The 19,577-nt window shown below is 40.5% G+C and overlaps 2 protein-coding genes across 9 annotated transcripts in view; one reads left to right on the forward strand and one right to left on the reverse strand.

Annotated features, from left to right (window-relative positions):
• Positions 1–156: 156 nt before the first annotated feature.
• On the reverse strand, positions 157–16,535 carry ANGEL2 (angel homolog 2). Of its 4 annotated transcripts, none has more exons than XM_054822722.1 (9): positions 16,513–16,535; positions 14,127–14,560; positions 12,011–12,264; positions 9,494–9,563; positions 7,368–7,789; positions 6,248–6,374; positions 5,531–5,591; positions 3,464–3,627; positions 157–651 (listed from the first exon to the last, which is right to left on the reverse strand). In XM_054822722.1, the coding sequence occupies exons 2-9, from the start codon at positions 14,551–14,553 to the stop codon at positions 497–499; spliced, it is 1,680 nt and encodes a 559-aa protein (XP_054678697.1). In that variant the 5' UTR covers positions 14,554–14,560; positions 16,513–16,535; the 3' UTR covers positions 157–496. The 4 variants fall into 4 exon arrangements, 3 of the variants coding, with proteins under 3 accessions (XP_054678697.1, XP_054678696.1, XP_054678695.1); XM_054822721.1 differs by lacking the exon at positions 16,513–16,535 and adding an exon at positions 16,173–16,310; XM_054822720.1 differs by lacking the exon at positions 16,513–16,535 and adding an exon at positions 16,033–16,187.
• RPS6KC1 (ribosomal protein S6 kinase C1) overlaps positions 16,438–19,577 on the forward strand; it is a 96,856-nt gene continuing 93,716 nt past the window's right edge. For 4 of the 5 annotated variants that reach the window (XM_054822711.1, XM_054822712.1, XM_054822708.1 and 1 more), the window contains exons 1-2: positions 16,438–16,595; positions 17,137–19,504. The gene's annotated coding sequence lies outside the window, so the exon portion shown is untranslated. Of the gene's footprint in view, positions 16,596–17,136; positions 19,505–19,577 lie in introns of those variants that run through there. The other variant, XM_054822715.1, reaches the window with a different exon arrangement.

Below are 19,577 nucleotides of genomic sequence, written 5' to 3' on the forward strand. Positions count from 1 at the left end.
TGCACTGACTGCGCTCTAGGTAACTGAGGAAATTCCTTTGCAGAAGTATTTAGATAGCTGTGCCTACAGAGCATCTTTGTAGTAAAACTATTTTCAGCTCATTATAAGATGTGACACACACACACACTCCCCTGTGTTTGAAGAAGCACACCGTTCTCAGAATAATCAGTTTTACTATGATTTACAATAAAAACCATTTATAGCATCTCCATGAAAAATAATGCCATTTTGAGACTGGCACAGATGTTTTCCATTATCAAAGAGGAAGCTAATGTAAAATCTTTTCTTTTTGCCTTAAAGACTGCATAAAGTAATTTAAATGTTTAAAAAAAAGTCTCTTTAAAAAGTCTACTTTACAGAACACTAACAAATCAGCATGCAGGCAAAACTTATTTAAACCGGACCAGCAGTGCTTGAATTAACCTTTAAAAAAATAGTAATAATCACATGAAGAAAGAAGGTGAAGTAACTACCTACACAAAAAGTCCTTTGGATATTACCGTTCAATAAGCCTAAACTCTGCTAGCAATGGCAGGTGGTCAGAAGAGTTATTTTCATTGGGAAGACCATTAACAGTCCAAAGATCTTTCTCTGTTAGAAGTGCCAGCCTGCCAAGAAGTTTCAGACCTCCATGAAAAGAATCTTCTGCTCCTGGTTAAAAAAAAAAAGGGGGGGGGAACATTCATCACTGTGGGCTAAAAAAACCCCAAAAGTTCAAATCACACATTCATATATACACAGAAAGAAAAGAACAGTATGGCAGAAATAATCTGAAGTCATCATTGTTCCATGCAAAATTACCAATAAGGCGGTTTGGAAATTCTTGTTTACTACTACACACACAGTAAGACTTATAATTGGTAGAGCTCAAAGTACTCAGACACTACACCTCCACATTTTGCAGAGGGTTAAGTTGATGTCAAAAAGGAAATGGATTTATTTGTTCATTGTAACTCCTCTGAAAAAGCCTCACACAATCCATTCTTATACTCTAGCACAGCACCATCACCAAACAGAGCTGACGCTTGCAAAATTAAGGATCTTTTGAGAGTTACTGGTTCAGATAACATTTTATTTCTGCATCCTCAAGCATGCAGTTCTCCAACAGGCAAGTCATACAGGAACTCTTGCTAATAAGGATGAAAGCCTTCTGGCATTTCCCTTCCTACCCCTTCATCATCAGAAAGGGATCTTCCTCCATTATTTCCCACTACCTATTTTCTAATCACCTAAAAAAAAAAAATCCACCACAGAGGAAACCATATTTTGCTCATGGCAGAGGGGAAGATGACTCACAGCTGTGCTGTCATTACACTACACTTAAAATATTTGTGTCATTAAAAAAAACAGAGAACCATCATCAGCAAAGAGTAACAAGTTTTTACCAACTCAAGGACAATCCAGTGAGAATGAGATCCTTCTGTGAAGTGTCAAGCTTTTAGACTTCTTGAGCAAGATGACTGTTCGGCAACCCTAGCTACTGCTTTCAGAGCTTAGAGATGATAGTAAGCAGCCTGAGTGCTTTCAGGACCAGCACAAACAGCAGCTTTAACTTTGACAAAAATATTTTCTGTATGAAAGTGATCAGCAATTTCAAAGCTCCCTGGCCAAACCTGGTGCTGGCTTACCAGCAGGCATATTTTAAAAGATTATCCAGCATCCGTTAAACTCCTCAGTTGAACACCTTCATTCCTCTGCCATCTGCCAGCTTTCCAGTCCTCTAACAACCCAGCAGCTCTTTACTGCTGCTCAGAAGAACCGCTTTTTTACTGGAAAGATGTCTTGGTAGCTCTAGAACAGACATCTGCCCAGCTCTTGCACCAAGTTTATCATTTGGCACAGCACCTGCATGTCTACAAAGGAACAGCTTGTTGCTCAGAGAGCTTGGTCTGCATGCGGTGATTAATGTCAGCTCACAGCACTCTGGAACCAGCAAAATCAGATCCTGCACAACTTGGGTAGATACTGAACCCTGCTTTCACAGCAAATCCTGAATACCAAATGAAATGCTTAGCTAAGCATGACACTAAAGCACGAAAGCTTAAAAAAAAAAAACCAACCCAAAACAACCCACCCTTTAACTGGAAAAAAAAAAAGTGTTTGGTTACCCTAGACCACATTTCAAACTCACTTGTTCAGACTTTAATAACTTTTAATACAGCGGCCCAGGTCATCAGAAAACTGAAAGTCCAGACTATTTACTTTCTAAGAACTAATGAATAGAAACTACACCAGTTTAAACTACTTCAAGTTTGGTCCCATTCTGTACTCTGATGTGGGGTGAAGAATCTATTTGGAAAACAAGTGCAGAAAGAAAAAAGTGCTACAGCTCTGCTAGGACAATAATGGTGCAACAAAAGATATCAGCAGGTGAATTAGGATTAAATTTTGCACAGGGATGCACTCTGAAATCTGACTCCGTTAAGTCACACAGCATTTGGATGTCATTTGGATACTTCTCGTATCCTAGTTTTTCAGTCAAAGCTTTTATTTCTGTATTGTGAAGCGTTTGTATTTGATATTTTACACTAAGACAGCATTTACTGTGCACATTATGACAAATGAGACTTTTGTGGATTGACTCAATGAATTTTAACAATCTAGTCTCAAGGTATGAGAGATGAAGGTGGTATTTTCATTTCACATGCTGAAAACAACATTAATTTGTAAAAAATCAGTTGCAAACTACAGTGGAAACAGGAGTGGAATCCAGGTTTCTTTGTTCCAAGTTCTGCAGAGCCGTTTATCTGATAGCACTACACTGGGCAATGATCTTTGACAATGACATAGAGAACTAACGATGACATGGAAAGCACACTGCTCAGAAATACCCACGGCAAGAGCATAAAGGCAGTAAAGGATAGCATTGTGGTGTTACCCATGAAGAAATACACCCGCAGAGGTACTACGTCTCTCTCGCACCATCTGGTGAGTTTTAGCTGCAACTGCAATCGAGGAGTGACAACTGGGCATGTGCACAGGACAGGTCTCAGAGGAAAGGCCACAGAGGTCATTTACTTGACAGACATTCTATCAAGACTATCTGAAAAAGTAGCTTTCTAAGAAACAGTTCATTTATCAGATTTAATGCACATCATAGACTGTCGATCACCATTTTGTTGATCAGATGATTGGAAATACTACTTTGTTGTAGGTCCTGCCTGAGTTACTGGCAGCAGTATTGCTCAGGTGCTACTTACATCAGCTGCTTTTCTCTAGCCTCAGCTCTTGTCTGCATGCTGAGATGGCAACTACAGGAACGTTCAGTTAGGTGAAAAAGTTTGCCCTGTGTCCAACTGCAATGAGTCGACCAGGCCGGCCACGTTTCTTAGAGAAAAGCTGACATTCAAAGCACTACCACGAACCTCTGAGGTACTAAATTATTACTACATTTCCCTTAGAACAGCATCCAAATGTTCCCATTGAGCATTTGTGAAAGGTAATTAAAAGATGGTTTCTTTACCTGGCTGGGCAGCAGTATCATCGTTTGCTGCAGAATAGAAAATATAATCCACAGTGACAGCACTTCGGGAGTGACAAGTTGTTACTTCTGGTATCCCAGTTTCAGGAAAGTAATGAGAATAGACTGAAGACAATTTAAAATGGTGTTGCAATTTTGAAGACAACCTAAACAGGAATCAAAGAATATAATTTTATTTTCTTGTCTTTCCTAGAAGGAATACGCAATGAAGAAATACTAAATAGTCCCTGGATATGCAAATTAGCATTTCTCTCATGCAATTAATCCCATAACCTTTTGTTAGTGCCTAAACCTCTGACAGCAAAACGCAGGCAGCTTTTTCAAGTAAAAGGAAGACACCCAAGAGCCTATAAAAACTGGCTTAACTAACACTTCAAATATAGCTAGCTTTCACCTCCATCTACACTTTGTAAGATTTCACACGTGTCCTCATTCAGCAATCTCTCCCTGACACATGGGTAGAAGTGTCCATGAAAGCAGCTCTATGACAGCAGCAAACTCTGAACTCATCTAACCAAACCCTTCAGCATATAGAGAAACAAAGATTTTTAGGTTTTTTTCCTCCCCTAAACTAAAGCTAAGTGTTTTCAAGTTAGGATACGCCTAATCTTTGCTCCACTCTGGCTCCCATTTTGTCTCTCCCCATAATCTGTCAGTCTGTTCCTTTTCAGTTCAGCCCATCTTATCTTCCCTGTTTTTTCAATCGTGAAAGCAAACTGCAACACTGCACCTTTCAGCAAAAGAACTCCTGTCGCCCTCCCAGCCGTTTGCTCCCATCAGCTCTGCAAATCATCCATCCCTCAGCTGTACCCACCTCACCTTGCACAGCTGCATTTTAAACCTGAGCTGCAATGTGTTCTGGTTAAAAGCCAAGCAATTAAAGGAAAATAAATAATATCAGCATGTCACCTCCTGGATTTAAAGACTGACAAACATGCCAGTTGGTACAACAGAGAAGGGCAGTAATTTCTGCTTGTTACACAACACCCTTTTTAAGACAAGGCAAAAACCCCTGCAAGCAGTGTTCAACACATGGCACACTATGGATTTGCACTGTAAAATAGGGCTTCCTGTCTTGTTATCTGCTACTTTCCTCAGAAATGCCATTATTTAGCTTTTTGATCATCAAGAATCACAGAGTATTTTAATATAACTATCCGCAGTGATACCAAGATCTCATTTCTGGTAATAAATAGCTGACTTGGAGCCTGACAACACACATACACAGGGCAATTTCCTCCATCTATGCCTTACTTTACATGCCTTTAGCAGCTGGTAAACACAAATGTATTCTTGCTTTCAAAAAGCTGTTACATTTTCCTTCTCAGCAGTCCAGTAGTGGCTTCCTCCTTCACTTTAACAAGCAAATGTTTTGATCCAAGTAAGAGTTGTACTACCAAATTCCTAATACTCCAAGTTTCTGGGACTCTGAGAACTTAAATTCTCTCACAGAACTCTTGAAAAGGAAGATTTTATGATCCTTCCAGTTCTTTTCCCACCTTTATCCCATTTTCACATTGTATGATAGGATTTTATTAGCATCCATAAACTGGTATGTTAAAAACAGTAAAGAGAGAGAAGTGCCAACACTTAAGCACCTTGACAACACTGGAGTTTTTGGTGATTTTTTTCCCCCCTTTCAAGAACATAGTTTCTGCAACTGGACTGAAGTTCACAGCTTCCTACAATGTCACTATACAAAAAAATGTCCCGTTTATGTCAAGAAGTGACAAAAAATGTCAAAAGCATTCTTAAGCAGACAGAAGTACCCTCTAAACAGCACTGGCACCTCACCTCTGCATTCTGAAATAGTATCTGCAAGTTCCTGCAAGAATACACACTCCATTATTTCCAGTTCTATTTGTTTGCTGTCTGATCAGCCTTTTCACGTTTAAATGGAAGATGATTTTTTTGCCAGATGGGCAGACTGGGTTGGACAAGCATCTTGTATCCACATCTGGAATCAGATACAAGTTTGGTCTAAAAACAAAAAAAACCCCCAAAACTAGGAACCAGTCAAGGACTTCCATTTTTTCCCCCAACACATACTTTTCAGATGCTATTACAATCTCCTGAGTGTTGTCCACTTTTGCTGCTTCCAATTTTTCTCCTGCAAAAATAAAAATACATTCAATTTACATTTAAAAATAGGATTTAGGCAAGACTAATATTGAACAGCTACAGAAAAAAATCTTTAAGTACACTTATTTTTTGCAGCAAGATACAATTCACAAAGCTGGATTAAATTCTTCTGTTCCATTAGTAAGATCCCCTCCAAAGACTCTTTCATGTTATGTCCCATTCCTTTAAAATTGTTTTTTCTGTCAAAGAAAAAATGGTGGATAAAAGATGTAATAATACTCAGCAAGGAATCACTTGCTTTTCCCACTTGTTCCATAAAGTGCTTGTACTATAATACATAAAACACTGGAGCAGAATGTAGGTTCATGGTATATAAATGTGCTGCATTCCTCCATCTCTCTTTTCCCAGTTACAGCATAACTGGCTTTCATGATGCAAACGCAATAGTTTAAGTGTTACGCACCAGCTCCTGAATGGCAATTTCTAACCATTATCTTCCAGAGATTCAAACTGGCAAATGTTTATGTGAACAAATAACTTTATACTCTAATGATCCCAACAAGGAAGTTTTGCAAGCTCGAGACTCACTGTTTTTCCCCCCACTAGAACAGATCATCTGTTTTTTTGGTGCTACCTGAATGATATTTTCAAAGGATCACAAAATTCATCACCCTAGAAACTGACCTGCATTTTCTTCTTTTTGTTGCTGTTTTATTTCATATACACAGTTTTGAGAAATACCCAATTTTTTTGGCCAAATTGGAATAGGTAAGATTCTTTGTCCCCTTGGAAACTGTTCTTGTCCAGAGACCTAAGAAAGACAACATGAGATTTTTTTAAATCAGAAATCTGATTAAAAAAATATTGAAATGAGTGGACATTTTTAGTAAAGTTTAAAGTTTTAGGCAAAAAAAATCCACAACCCAGCCCCCTAGAATGACTCTTTTATAATGACTTGGAAAATCTCTGTAAAAATAACAACATCCCTGATGGTACAACCCCTTTGTTTACTCTTACCGAGTTTTTTGCAGGTACCCCATTTTTCAAGATAGTCTCTCAGCTTAGTGCCACGAGATCTAAGACTACCAAGAACACTTTTAGCAGCAGACCAGGACTGAATATATACAGCTCCCTAGCAGACACTTACTTTATCTTCATGATGCTTATTCTTCTGGAAGCAAGTCAAAGTGGGGCTTGAAACAACTACCCACTAGCAACAAACACCAGTGGGGCTATTTTTTCATGTTTTCTCATTGTTCATACCCCGGTTAGTTTTTATTAACTAGCATTTGACACATCCAACAGCTACATACAAGAGCTTACAACAAAAACTATCTAACCTAAAACACTTTAGATTCAGCATCTAATTGCATTTTTGCTTTTACAATTAGTCTAGCCACTGTAATTCAAAGTTTATCTAAAATAAGAGTCATCTTTCAACACAGTACGCAGTAGGTATTTGATTAAGTAGTTATTTTATCCTACTTAAAGACTGGGACACTTAAAGTGATAATATCACCCTTTGGATAACTACCTTTCAAGAACAATTAATTCGTTTGCAAGTTTTTAATTTCAGAGTGCTAGAAGCAGAGACAATATTCTGTAAGGCACAACTAATATACCCAAGCTTATTTTAGTAACTCCACAGTAACTTTCGCTTTGCAGACTGCATAAAAGGCACTGAGATTGGTACCACAATGCAAATAATCACAAGCCAGCTATGGCACACTAGCACCACTCAAATATTTCTCTTTAATCAGCATTAACCTTTTTTTTTTGGTGACAAGTGAAAAGCATAGCCTACCTTCCCTATAGCAAGTCCTTCATAATTTAACTTCCCCTCCTTTATAAATCTGTACAGTGGAGAACCAGGAACAGAATTGAAGTCACCGCATATGATAATTGGACAGAAGGTACCATCCTTCTGAGGGGCAACATTAGCAATCTCTGCCAGGAGCATTGCAAGTTGGGTCAGTTTGATGTCCCCTCGCCTTGGGTTATACAGCAGATGTGTATTGGCTATACAGATTGCAGCATTAGTTTTACAGTGAAATCTAGGCTGCAAAAGCAACACCAGTCCAACGTTGTCCCTGTCCAAGAGTGGAATATCACGGCGAAAAAATTCCACGGGGTTTGATGAGATCAGGCTAAATTTGGAAGTTTTGAAGCAAATAGCACAGCCATCGGGTTTTCTCCCTGTCCTCATTTTATACTCACAGTGATACCCTGCAAGAAAGGCAATTAAAACTGTAAAATACCATTGTATAAATATTATTTTTTAAATTAGAAAAACCTCACACTACTTCTCACACATGACAGTCAACACCCAGTCTGAAGTACCAAAGACTCTGAAGTTCACATAGAAAAGTGAACACAAGAGTCCTTCTGTCCTGTCTAGCTTCAGTTTAGATACTACAGGAAACTTGGTCTAATACCTCTTGTCATGTGTAAGTATCTACATACTTTAAGATACCAGGCATGTTCTTCTCTCCTCATGGGGAAAAAAAAACCCAGACCAAAACATCAAAAACACCCCCACAAGTCACATAAAAGTAGACTTGACTATTGAAGTTTTTTTTCTGGATGTTACCACAATGGTTTAGGAATAATACCAGTGAAGCATTCCAATCAAAAGCAATAATCACTATAAGTCATGAATCACTGTCTAAAATGACTCCTAGAACAAAGGTCTCAAACATATTTACACAATTATGTAATTATCCAGTTAGCAGCAAGTGACAAGCTTTCAACAGGGAAACCGAGACACTTACTCAATGACAGTATTGGAGTTCAGCAAGTCCACCTGAAAATAGTAATTTGCCAAGTTCTTCATTTTATGTAGAGGTGAAATGCATATTTTAATGAGACCTTTTCTATGTAAAAAAACCCTAATGATCTTGAAACAATATCTAGCTTTTGCCATTTTAAAATGCTTCTCTGCCCAGCCCATGCCCTATGAATTCATGAAACAGTTCCACCGAGTGAGCTGACCTCCAAGGTTACACCAGTGCTGGAACAGGGGATTCCCACTCCTCTCTCCCAGCTCCAGGCCATGTGCTCCCAGCACTTGTTCTGGCACTTAGTAAGTTAACTCAGTAAGCCAAGAGAAAACTAATCCAGGAAAAGAAAATAAGTCTGGATAGTATTCTGCTGGACTGGTGGACTTCTCCAGGGTAAAGGTCTAGTGAGTGCCAGAACTAGCCCAGGACAAAGGGCAGGGCATGCATCTGGGAGATAGGGAGGGGAAGAGCAAGAGCTTCAGTGAGCTCCAGATCCTCGTGTATAGCAGCAAGAAGCTCAGCTGCCCACAGGAGTCTGGCCTTACAGTGCTGTTTCACATTTCAAGTGGATTTAAATCAGTACTGCCATTACTCTCTCTTCTCTACACTCAGTTCCGAGAGCTAGACTACCTCCAACTAACAAAGAAAGAAAGTAGTATCAGTCCAGTGCTGCTCCTTGAACTGGCTCCTCCTGGCACCAGGAAGGATGCAGGGCCCTGGGACTGCAAGGAGGTGTAGGGCAGAAAAGATTTAAATCATTTTAAACTACCATGGAATCACAGCCCTAACAACATATTTGTTCCATAAATTCACACGGGAGAGTGATAAGACAGTGCTATTCAGGCTGAATGACAGTACTAGTATAAAAACTAATGAATATAAACTGACTAGGGATGAAATTTAGTGATGATATTTGGAAGGTTTCAAGTCAGAAAAAGATACCCTAGAAAAGCTATCCAACAGGAACAGTGGTAGGAAACACTAAAGGTAGTTTCAAGAGAGCACTGGATGAATTTATAAAAGGGGGTAGACAACATTGTTGCATGAGATGGCAGGAGCCTTGATTCTATTATCTAAGAGAGTTTTTTTAGGCAAATAGTACGGGAGCAGGGGAGAAGACAATGTATTGGTCATAAAAGTTTCATCATACCCAGGGATTCCAAACTTGACTTGATCTCTGTTCTATAGTGATCTTCTTGGACTTCTTGTAAACAGAGTACCTAAAACAAAAGTTTACAATTAAAAGATATTAGTAAGTACATCAAAATATTATTGCATCATCTCTCTGTTGGCCACATTCAGAGGCTTTTTGCCTCCATAATCCCACAAAAGGATTCACTCTCGTGTAAAAAATGCTCCTTAAGTTTGTGAAAAGGGTCTCAATTCCTCCCACCCTTTCTCAAACAGACAGACATTTTTCATATGTGAAATTAAATTTATTCAAAAATAGTGACCTGGTAATATATTCTCATAAGTTTAGGGGAAGGCTAAATGCCAGTGCAGTGGGATGAAGAGGCCAAGGGCACACTTTTCATTAACTACAGAGCAGACAACAAGCTTCCATTTTATAACTGCCTGAACCAAAGATCAACCTCAAAATACTCCATTAAGAGTTCTGAGCATCTTGCAGCCTTCTCCCTGCACACTGCAGTAGCACACAGATTTACAACCACCTTGGGACTCTGTTCCTGAAGTGTCGGTAGAAAACAAGTTAGCACTGCTTGCTGAACTGCAACAACAGACTCCACTTACCCAGCTGACACTAGCTCATTCAAGCTCTCAAAGGAGAGCCAAATCTCAAGCAATATTCTGGTGTGTCTGCTTCACTTTAAGGTCACAGTTCAAAGCAATGAATCACTTAAAAGTTGATGTCCTTTAGCAAGAAATTTATCTGCACAAAGAGCACCTGCACCTAACTAGGGCGAGCAGCTGCTCATCATGACTCAATGCATGCAATACAAGGCATCACCTCTTTAACGTGGTGCTGCACTGCGTGGCTTGGCAGACTTAGCAAGTACCCTGAACTGAACTGCTCTTTGCTAGAGGGGCTGGCTTTGGCTCCAACCCTTCCATCCTGGAGAATTGTCTGTTACTACTAATAGCACCAGGCAGATCCTCACCAGAGTCCCTCTGCCCAATGCTCCACCCACAAAGCCCACTAGTGTATCTCACTGTAAAGATATATATATACAGTATGTAGAAATTTATTAGGAGGAAAGGAAAAGCTTGAAGGGAACTTTAATCCCCAGCTTCCTGGCTACATACTAACATAAGTACATTTTTCAAACGGTACAAGGCAGTTTTTCTGTGGCTTCCCCAATACAACTACTATGATTTTTTCAATACTGACATGAACAGGTTGGATTCTATCACCAAACTTTTATCAGCCTGAACAATGACCGAAGCAAAAAGTTTAGTGACTTGACTTCCTGATTAAGATTAACAATAAGTGGTAAGTATCCTCAAAACCAAACAAAACCCCCCCACAACCAACACCACAGTAAGGTATTTTTTCAGACCCCAGTATAAGCAGAAGTTCAAAGTTAAGTCTCAGTAGAGAACAGCAAGGTTGTTCTCAAGTCAAATGGTGCGGAATACCAGGTGAAGAGAGAAATGAACACCTGAGAGGAATACTTTTGGATCAGTCTCACATGAATGCTATTAACACCTGCACCTTTCAGCCTTGAATATTAATCTCAAGAAAGTGGAGATCCACATAGCAGTCTCATCAGTCCTCATACAATCAAAAAAATAAAACATTTGAGGCTGCCTTCCAAATAAAGGATTCAAACATGATTATAAGTTCTCCATTACCTGGTCTAACAAATAGCTCTGAAGGATTAGCCGCCAGATTTTAGAAAAGGACTTTTAATTCACTGAATATACAGATGCTTGGTGTAACTACTACCTAAACAAATATGAAGCCAAAGTCACACACCTGGAAGTTAGAAAATACCAGTCCTGGTGGCTGCCTTAATTTGACCCTCCTGTGTGCACACATGCTGGTTTTCCTTCACAAGAGCCTGGTGTACAAGATTAAGTGTTTGCGAATAGTGACCAACTATTCAATCTTGCACATCCTTTGCACTAAGTAACTTATAAGACAATTAAAGAGAGAGCCTCCTGCTCCAGAGCTTCCTAAACTGTACAGTCCCAGAAGCTGAGACTATCCTGGAGAAAGGTGCCCTGTTCTCCTACTCTAAGCATCTATCACAAGCTACTGTTACAAACATGACACTAAACTAGGTGGACCTTTGGCCTATACAAGTATAGCTGCTCTTACGTTCAATGCCTTATTTACAGCACTCAAGTGTGCTCTAGGCACAGACTGAGAAAGATTTATCTGAAGAAAGAAGGTTTTGGAATTATAAAAAAACTGCAGTTTATCAACAGAACAAAGTCATGTCAAAAAGACCATTCCAGGATGTTACGGACAAAAAATGCAACTATGAGCGATATGTACTGCAGAGTTTGCCCTTGCTGTAAATTCAGAGCACAGAGAATACACTAATTACATACGCATAAATCAAAATTACTGTTAAGCATGACATAACTACAAGCTCAGTTGGATTCATTAGACAGCCCACCTATCAAAATAAAGAACAGCAATTTGCTACTGTAGTTTATCAGTTCTTAAGAAATATCCACATGCTCATTTTCTACTCACATCTGCATCCAGCTGTTTGATTTCTTGTAGGATGTTGGGGAATCTGTATGTCCAGATCAACAAGCGTTGCCTGCAGTGTTTGTACAGGTGGGAGTTATCGTCTAACAAATTCTGTGAGAGGATATTGTAGGACATGACTGTAAAATCAAATTTTGCCTCGTTTTCTGTATTGCTTTGGTCGATTTCTTTATTTTCAAAGATTTTCATTGTTCTACTGTGCTGACAGAAATATTCCCAGTGTCTTTTGACTGTTCCTGTTAAAAGCACATGAAGAAGAAAAATTATGAAATACACCATATGGCTTTTTACTGCTCTTAGAAATCATTCTACAACTATTTGTCTTTCAAATTGCTTAAGCAATGCTAAAAGCTTATTTGGTTAGTAGTGATTTAGACCCTCTGTTTAAGATGAACTTTATATAAGCATGAGTAAAAAAACCAAAAAACCCACAACACAAAACCATTGTACACCCTGGATTTCAAACTGTTTTGAAATTAGGAAACTGTCACATTCCGAGATTGCTGCAGTCTGACTACACCCCCCTGCTCGTTGTAGAAAGGCTGGCAAACTGGTAAGCCAAAGCCAGTCTGTTGCCAGTCTTACACTACTTTCTGCTACTACCACCTCAGTGGAGATGGGGTACGTCAGTCTGCGACACACCCTTTAAAGCAGCATATTGGCACCTTGTTGATCTCTCTATCCATGACTAACAAAGGGTTAAGAACAGAGGTTCAACTCTAGCCTGTGCACGGTCTGGCAAACTCAGCCATAAGCTGCAACAGAGTCCATTACAGGGGTCCCAAAACAGATAATGAACCTGATTTCCCTCAGTGAGGCTGAGAAATTAAAAAATTAATAAGCCTCAGAATTACCAAGAACTTCTGAAAAGGCTTATTTTGCCTTTCTGCCATTCCTAGTTTCATAATTAGTATATTTATATGAAAGTTTGTAAGAGTATATCTGCCCATCATTATGTGTCCAATTATTTTTCAGATATGTATTTCTCCACTTACAAAACTCATGAACAAAGATGCCTTTTAGCCTTTATGTCCCAACTCATCTGAGAGTGTGCCAAGGGTCTGGTTATCTGTGCCATCAACTAGTGGCAGACCGCAGCTATAGCTGTTGTATCTGCCCTATATGGGTAGTAAATTTCATCACCGTGCTTACACTATTCAAGACTTCACCTAGTATTTGCAATGAATACAGTAAGGCTTTAAGTACTGTTTCTACAGTGGGAGAGAGGCAGCACTGCTCCTCAGGAGGTATCTTTAATTACTGTCACCTTACAATACATGACCAAAAGATAACTAGGAAGGACCACAATGCTAACTACTCTCAGATAAAGGTATGTCAAAATGTACTTGCTAGGTTGGGGGTTGAGAGAGGACGCAGCAATAAAGGTATAAAGCAAACTCCCTTTCTTCAGCTCCTGAAGATGAGTACGCTGCTTCTAAAACTTATGGATATTTGCGTCCAAAAATCCCTTTGGTATGCTGATAGCATCACTCACCCTTTTCAGTCATCATACAACTTCCAGTTTATTTTGTTAAGGAAGTGATTTATGCAAGAGGGGCCCAATTTTGACTGTGTCCCTCTGTCTGTTTCACAGTAGACAAAACTGTAAATATCCACTATACTCAGTAAAACATTTGGATGCTATATAGAAGATTATATCTGTAATAAGCTGAAGCAGACACTTCCAAGCATCATAAAAGTCTGTTACTGAGTTGGGTAGATGTCTTTGCCCTTATTGTATTTATCTGGATAAGCACGTTTGCTAACAACAGACTTGATCTGGTGACAGACACCTGAGAGTTGTTTGAACCAAGCTCAGCACTCCCCAGCTGGGCAAGGGCAAGCATTCACATAATTGACTGTGTTCTAGCACCAAGCACAGCGAACCTAGTTCCGGCAGACTGTTTGACAGCACAAAATTTTAGTTTACAGACTAAACAGCATAACAAAACTGTAACATTTTAAAGACAAATATTTTCTTGAGAGAGGTGCCAAGAAAAACAGCAACTCAAAAGGTGCAAGCAATATTGGTTATAACTTGTTAGATGTGTATAGGATTACAAACAAACAAGGAAAATGAGCAAAGAGCATCTTTTACCTTTCTTCCTGCTATGTTTTTCTTCATTCTGTGCTACAGAAAGGCATAATGCTTCCTTCTGATTAGAGAAATTTGTTTCTTCTTCAGGAGTTGAAGTATCATGCTGGCCACTGAGTCTTCTCTTCTTTGTCAGTGGTTCTTCTCCCTCAGATTTCATACTGGGATTCGGTAGGTGAAAGCAAGAACTTTGTGCGAAGTTATCAAGCTGCCAATTAGAGTTCTGAAATTGTCTCCAAGGTCCAAAAAATGGAGGGAGCCTCCAGTTTGCTGAGAAATCAGCTAGAACAGGAAGCGGAAACGAGGCCCAGGGATAGTATCCAGCCCATCTCATACAGTTGGAAACTGGGCTGTTCGAGGCAAATATCTGAGAACCATTCCAGTGGGCAATCCAGTCTCTGCCCAGCCTCTGCACATGACGGGGCAGCATGGAGTGTCTACCAAAGCAAGCACAGGTTTCATTACTTACACACAACTACATCCACCTGTAAAAGACTGTGGAGGCACGCCACCCTAGTCATGACTTACAAGACATTCTTTCTTTTCAAGTTAACACATACAAGATACTCCAACCTTTTTAGATACATACAAGATATTTAAACCTTTATCTAAATGATATGCAAAGTGGGACTTTGCAAAGCGATCTGTATCTTTTTTCCCCTTCAGATTTACAAATGCCATTTAATTTTCAAACTCTATCCATCTGAATAACTTTTACAATTTATTTTCTGCCTTGTTGAATTCAACTAACAGGTTTTCCAAGTGCTCAGTGGAATGACCTTTACGAAAGGTTATTTTTGCATGCTACATTAACTTTATAATAAGGCTATTTGAAAGGAATCAGAAAACCACTTTCCTTCAAACAGTTGGAAACTTTTTTAAAAAGCTGTTGACTTGGCTCAAACCACAATGCCAACAAGAACAGGAAACAGAAGTACTAACTCTCATGCCACCTCTGGCACCAGCTTAGAGAGTAAATTTGTAGTCTTATTTGTTTTCCAGGTGGGAAAACCACAGATTAGTGATTAAAGCTATAAAAATGAGGCTTTTTTTTTTCTCCAGAAAAAAAAAAATCTGAGTATCAACAAAAATGCAGGAAGGAAGGCTGAGTGACATCAGTCTGTCTCAGCTTCCTCATTGTTTAAATAAGAAAGCATATTTTGAGCTCACAAAAGATATCAAAGCTCAGTATGCCTGAACTTGAACTAAAGCGAGAGCCTCCTAGCTGCCATTCAGCCTAGCAAATAAGCCGAAATAACAACTTTCAGCAAAACCAGCTTGTCCTGAAACAGCTCTTTCCACCACGACGCACCAGAAGTAGCTCGACAGACGCACAAGCAAAACACACCCCAGGGCACCACAGCTTTAAGATGGAGCTTAGAGGAAAAAGCACATCTCCTTTTCAAAGGCCTCCTGAAACATCTGTTTTAAGGAAAAGCGCTGAGAAAGACTCCCTTCCTAAAAGCCCAACCCCAGGCGAGTAATTCCCCACAACCACCTATACCCGGCGAAGGAAAACCCCACTCCCGCCCTGTGTTTTGTTCACCGCGGCACAGCTCTGGTTAATGGCGGGTATTTAAAACAAGTGACTGCCAGTCACCACCAGACCTCCCCCGCCCGGCCGGGGGCTCTGCTGCGGCGGCCAAGCTGCTCCCCGGTCCTTCTACACCCAGCTGAGATTTGGGGTTGTCCATCAGCGGGCAGTCCCAACGCCGCCGGGGCCACGCCAGCCGCGGAGAGCCCCCGCACAGGCCACCTCGGCCTCCGCTAGCGCCGGGACGCGGAGGAGAGGCGGGCCGGCTGCCGCCACGCAGCCCCTCACGGCTGCCCCGCACGACGGCGCCCAGGAGGCTGCTGGGCCCGGCCGAGGCCCGGCGCCCCCCATCCCGACCCTCCCACGGCCGTTTACCTCCCGGCGGGCCCGGGCACGGGCCCGGCCCAGGGGGGCCCCGCTATCGGCTCCGCGCAGCCCCGGCGCCCCCAGAGGGGGTCATCCCAGGGCAGCGCCAGCTCCGCCCGCCGCCGCCGCGCTGCCGGCCCGCCGCTTACCCCGCACGGGCGGCGGCTGACCCGCGCCCGCTCGCTCCTGGGACTTGTAGTCCAAAGACCAGCGCTGCGCCCCGGAGCCATATTTGATCCGGGAGGCCGGCGCCGAAGCTAGGCCGCCATCTTGGGTGAGGGCGGGGTGACACCCCAGAAGCCCTCTTGGCTGCAGCAGCACCGTATTCGCTGTTTGCGGAAAAACAAAACTCACTCACCTGAGACGGTATTTTAACAATCTCACGTTAAAATGCACCTGAAGACGTTCTGCAAAGTGACTATTGCCCTATGCAGGCTGAGGAGACCTGCTCACGCTGTGGGCCCTGTGGATAGACCCACCGCTACTTACCAGCTGCATAAACAATCCAGTCTCTTGTTGACGTTGCTTGAATAAGCAGTTAAAATGCTTTCTTGAGGTCTTCTGAGGACAGGGTAAGCACTGGCTCTGTTTACTGTAAGGAAGCACAGTACAAAGCATATGAAATACGATAGTGCTGAATAGTGCAGATGCTGTGCAGGAACTGTAATTGGCTAAAATACTGTTTCTCTGCATGCCTTTTACTTGTTTCATACAAGCAGCTTTAAATAAACAATAATTTTAAAGTTTTCCCAAGAGTGGTAGGGAAGACTGTAACCAGAATAATACAGTTCTGTTCAGAGTGTGCTAGTAAGGCAATGCGTCAAATCCACTTTGGGTTTTTACTTTTTGAACACAGCTTACTTAATAGCCAAAGGTAAAAATGCCCATCCATTTTCTATTAGTTTCTTCACAATGTAATAGGAGAGCAACGCTACTAACTCCATAGTATGTGGGTAGTAAAATATCTCCCAACTATATTTTCCAGACCTATGTTATTTTGGTAATTTGTTCTTTTCTATATTTTTGAAGTGTTCTTATGTATTAGATATGTTTTTAAGATATAAGACAATAAGCCACGCCTATAGTGACAACAAAACCTGCTGTTATTTTTAGGAGCAGAGGGAATCTTCCCATGGAACGCAGTTGTTTTCTGTATTTTGACCTGCATAACCCAAGTTACTCTGTCACATCAAAGGTTTTTACATAATAGTAATCTCGGGAGTGATGCTGGAAAAAAGGAAAGGGTGAAGCTTTGGGTTTTTTTAACATAAACCTTAAGTAAGAGGAAGATATGCTGATAACCATGAAAGCTAATTATGTAACAGACAAAATAGAAGATAAGTAGATTAACCTATTAATATGATGCAAATTGTTTCTTTTCTCAATTTTGTTATTATTTCTTGCCTTGACCTAAGAAAGTTTTAAAAAGCCAGTAACACTTAATTGCTGATTGTCTACTCTCCTCTAATTATTTTTTTGTATATCTAGGTTGGCTCTACCATGTTAGATATTCTTCAACATAGGTATCTCCAAATTCTGATCTGTAACTAGAAGCCAAATATTTCATAAGCCTTTTGAGCTTTCTAAACTCCCTGGTTAGTGGAGGCTACTGGCTCACTGGGGAATGTTTTGATTGATTATACTGCAGATAAGAACAGCCGTGGTGGCTCAGATCAATGGTCCACTGAGCTGTTTCCTGCTTTCTAAAAGGAGTTAGCAGCAGATGCCAAGACATGTGCGAGGGCTGGGTAAACTTCAAATAAACACTCTCCCTGCCTCTTAACTGTTTTCAGCTGAGTACATTTCCTAAGCCTGATGTATTTGTCTCTTTACCCTCAGGTAACTCAGCTCTCTCTCCCCCAGGGATTTGAATTTGCAAACTTTCTGCACCAGCAACGTGCTTTGACAAGAGTCCTGCAGGTCTGGCACTCATGTGAAGAACTATTTTATTATTATTAATTTTGTGACCTCATTCCTACAAGCTTCACTGGCCTCTGGTTCTTGTCTTATGAGAGACTGAACAATCCATCCCCATCCATCTTCTCCATGCCACTCATGATTTCATGGACCACTATCATATCCCCTCATGTTATTCCTTCTCCCATGCTGAAAAGTCTCAGACCACTCCATTGTTCTGCATGGAGAAGCTATTCCATATATCTGATCATTTTTATTGCCCTTCTTGGATTGGCTATGGAGTTACACAGTTGCAATATATTCTTCTCTGGCTTGTTCTCTACTCCTACTACTTCTTCCCTCCTCCTCGCACCAAATTGCTAATTTTTGAGTTAGACAGCATTTCAAGATGGATTGTGTTTTCTCAGAAGATGCATGAGTTAGCTATTGAAATTTAAATGAGATCTGTTATATAATTCATCAGGGATTAGTCAATGATGGCTTCAGTCTCATTGATTTCTGTTTATACCATTAAAACCTCAAAACTACCACATCTTATGAGACGTTATAAGCATGTACTGCTTCATAAGCAAATTTATACCAGAACTGGTTATCTAATCATTTATTACACTAGAGGGTTAGATGAACTGCATAATGTATCAAATAATTAGTATACCATGCTAGAAAATGTTCCTTGTTCTCTTGAGCAAGTGTATTTTCAACCAGCTGTTTGGTTTCTGGATGTGATGCCACCATATCTGAGTAGCTACACATTTCCTGTAGCTAAAATTAGAGAAGATGAGAGTAAAAAAGTATCCTTGAGATCATTCTGTCCACCCCTCTGGTACGCAGGTTGGAATTCCCATTAGAATGAGATAAGAATTGAGTGAAGTCAGTGTCCAAATTACAAGTAACAGGAAATATTATAGTCCCTAGAAATAAGGAAGGGGTAAAACTCCGGCAGTACTGCCAAACCATGACACACTGAAACTGCTTAGAAGGCCTCAAAGGTGAGCTTGTGCTTCCAGATCTGTAGAAGTGAATCTGATCAGGAACTCAGAAAATGAATGTGTTTATAGAAGAAGAGCTTTCATTTACATAGCTTTAATTGGGAATGCTGTAAAGATTCACGATGCAGTTCAGTCATCCTCAAAGGAGACACTTGTTTACGATGAGCTTCAGGACAAGACTCTCATCTTTTACAAAGAAATGCAATTAAGTATTTTTCCGTATGTCAAAGACCTGCATGAGATCAGAGGTATTAATAACCTGGTAATGAAAAGCTGATTTTTTAACATCTGCTATTAAATGAATGAAAACACAGCAATAAAAAAAGAAAACGATCTTTAGCAGTTCATATGATCTGAAGTGTGATCTGTATTGGTATAGATCTACGTTGGTATAGATCCCGTTACATTGAAGGTATTGGAAATCTTACGAATCCACGAAAGGAAAAGGTCATGCACCGCAAAGTTGCCCTCCTTTGGACTGAAGCCACGCACCTCACACCTTGGAGAGTTTGCTCACACCAGAGTGTTTTGCAGACCTGTGCAGACATGAGAACCCATCTGCAGGGAGAATCCAGGTACAACTTAAACATTAAACATAAAACATTGTGATTCAGTAACAATCAAACTTGCCTTTCTGTTAACATTCCT

Source organism: Grus americana, chromosome 3 (assembly GCF_028858705.1).
Source record: "Grus americana isolate bGruAme1 chromosome 3, bGruAme1.mat, whole genome shotgun sequence".
NCBI lineage: Eukaryota > Metazoa > Chordata > Aves > Gruiformes > Gruidae > Grus > Grus americana.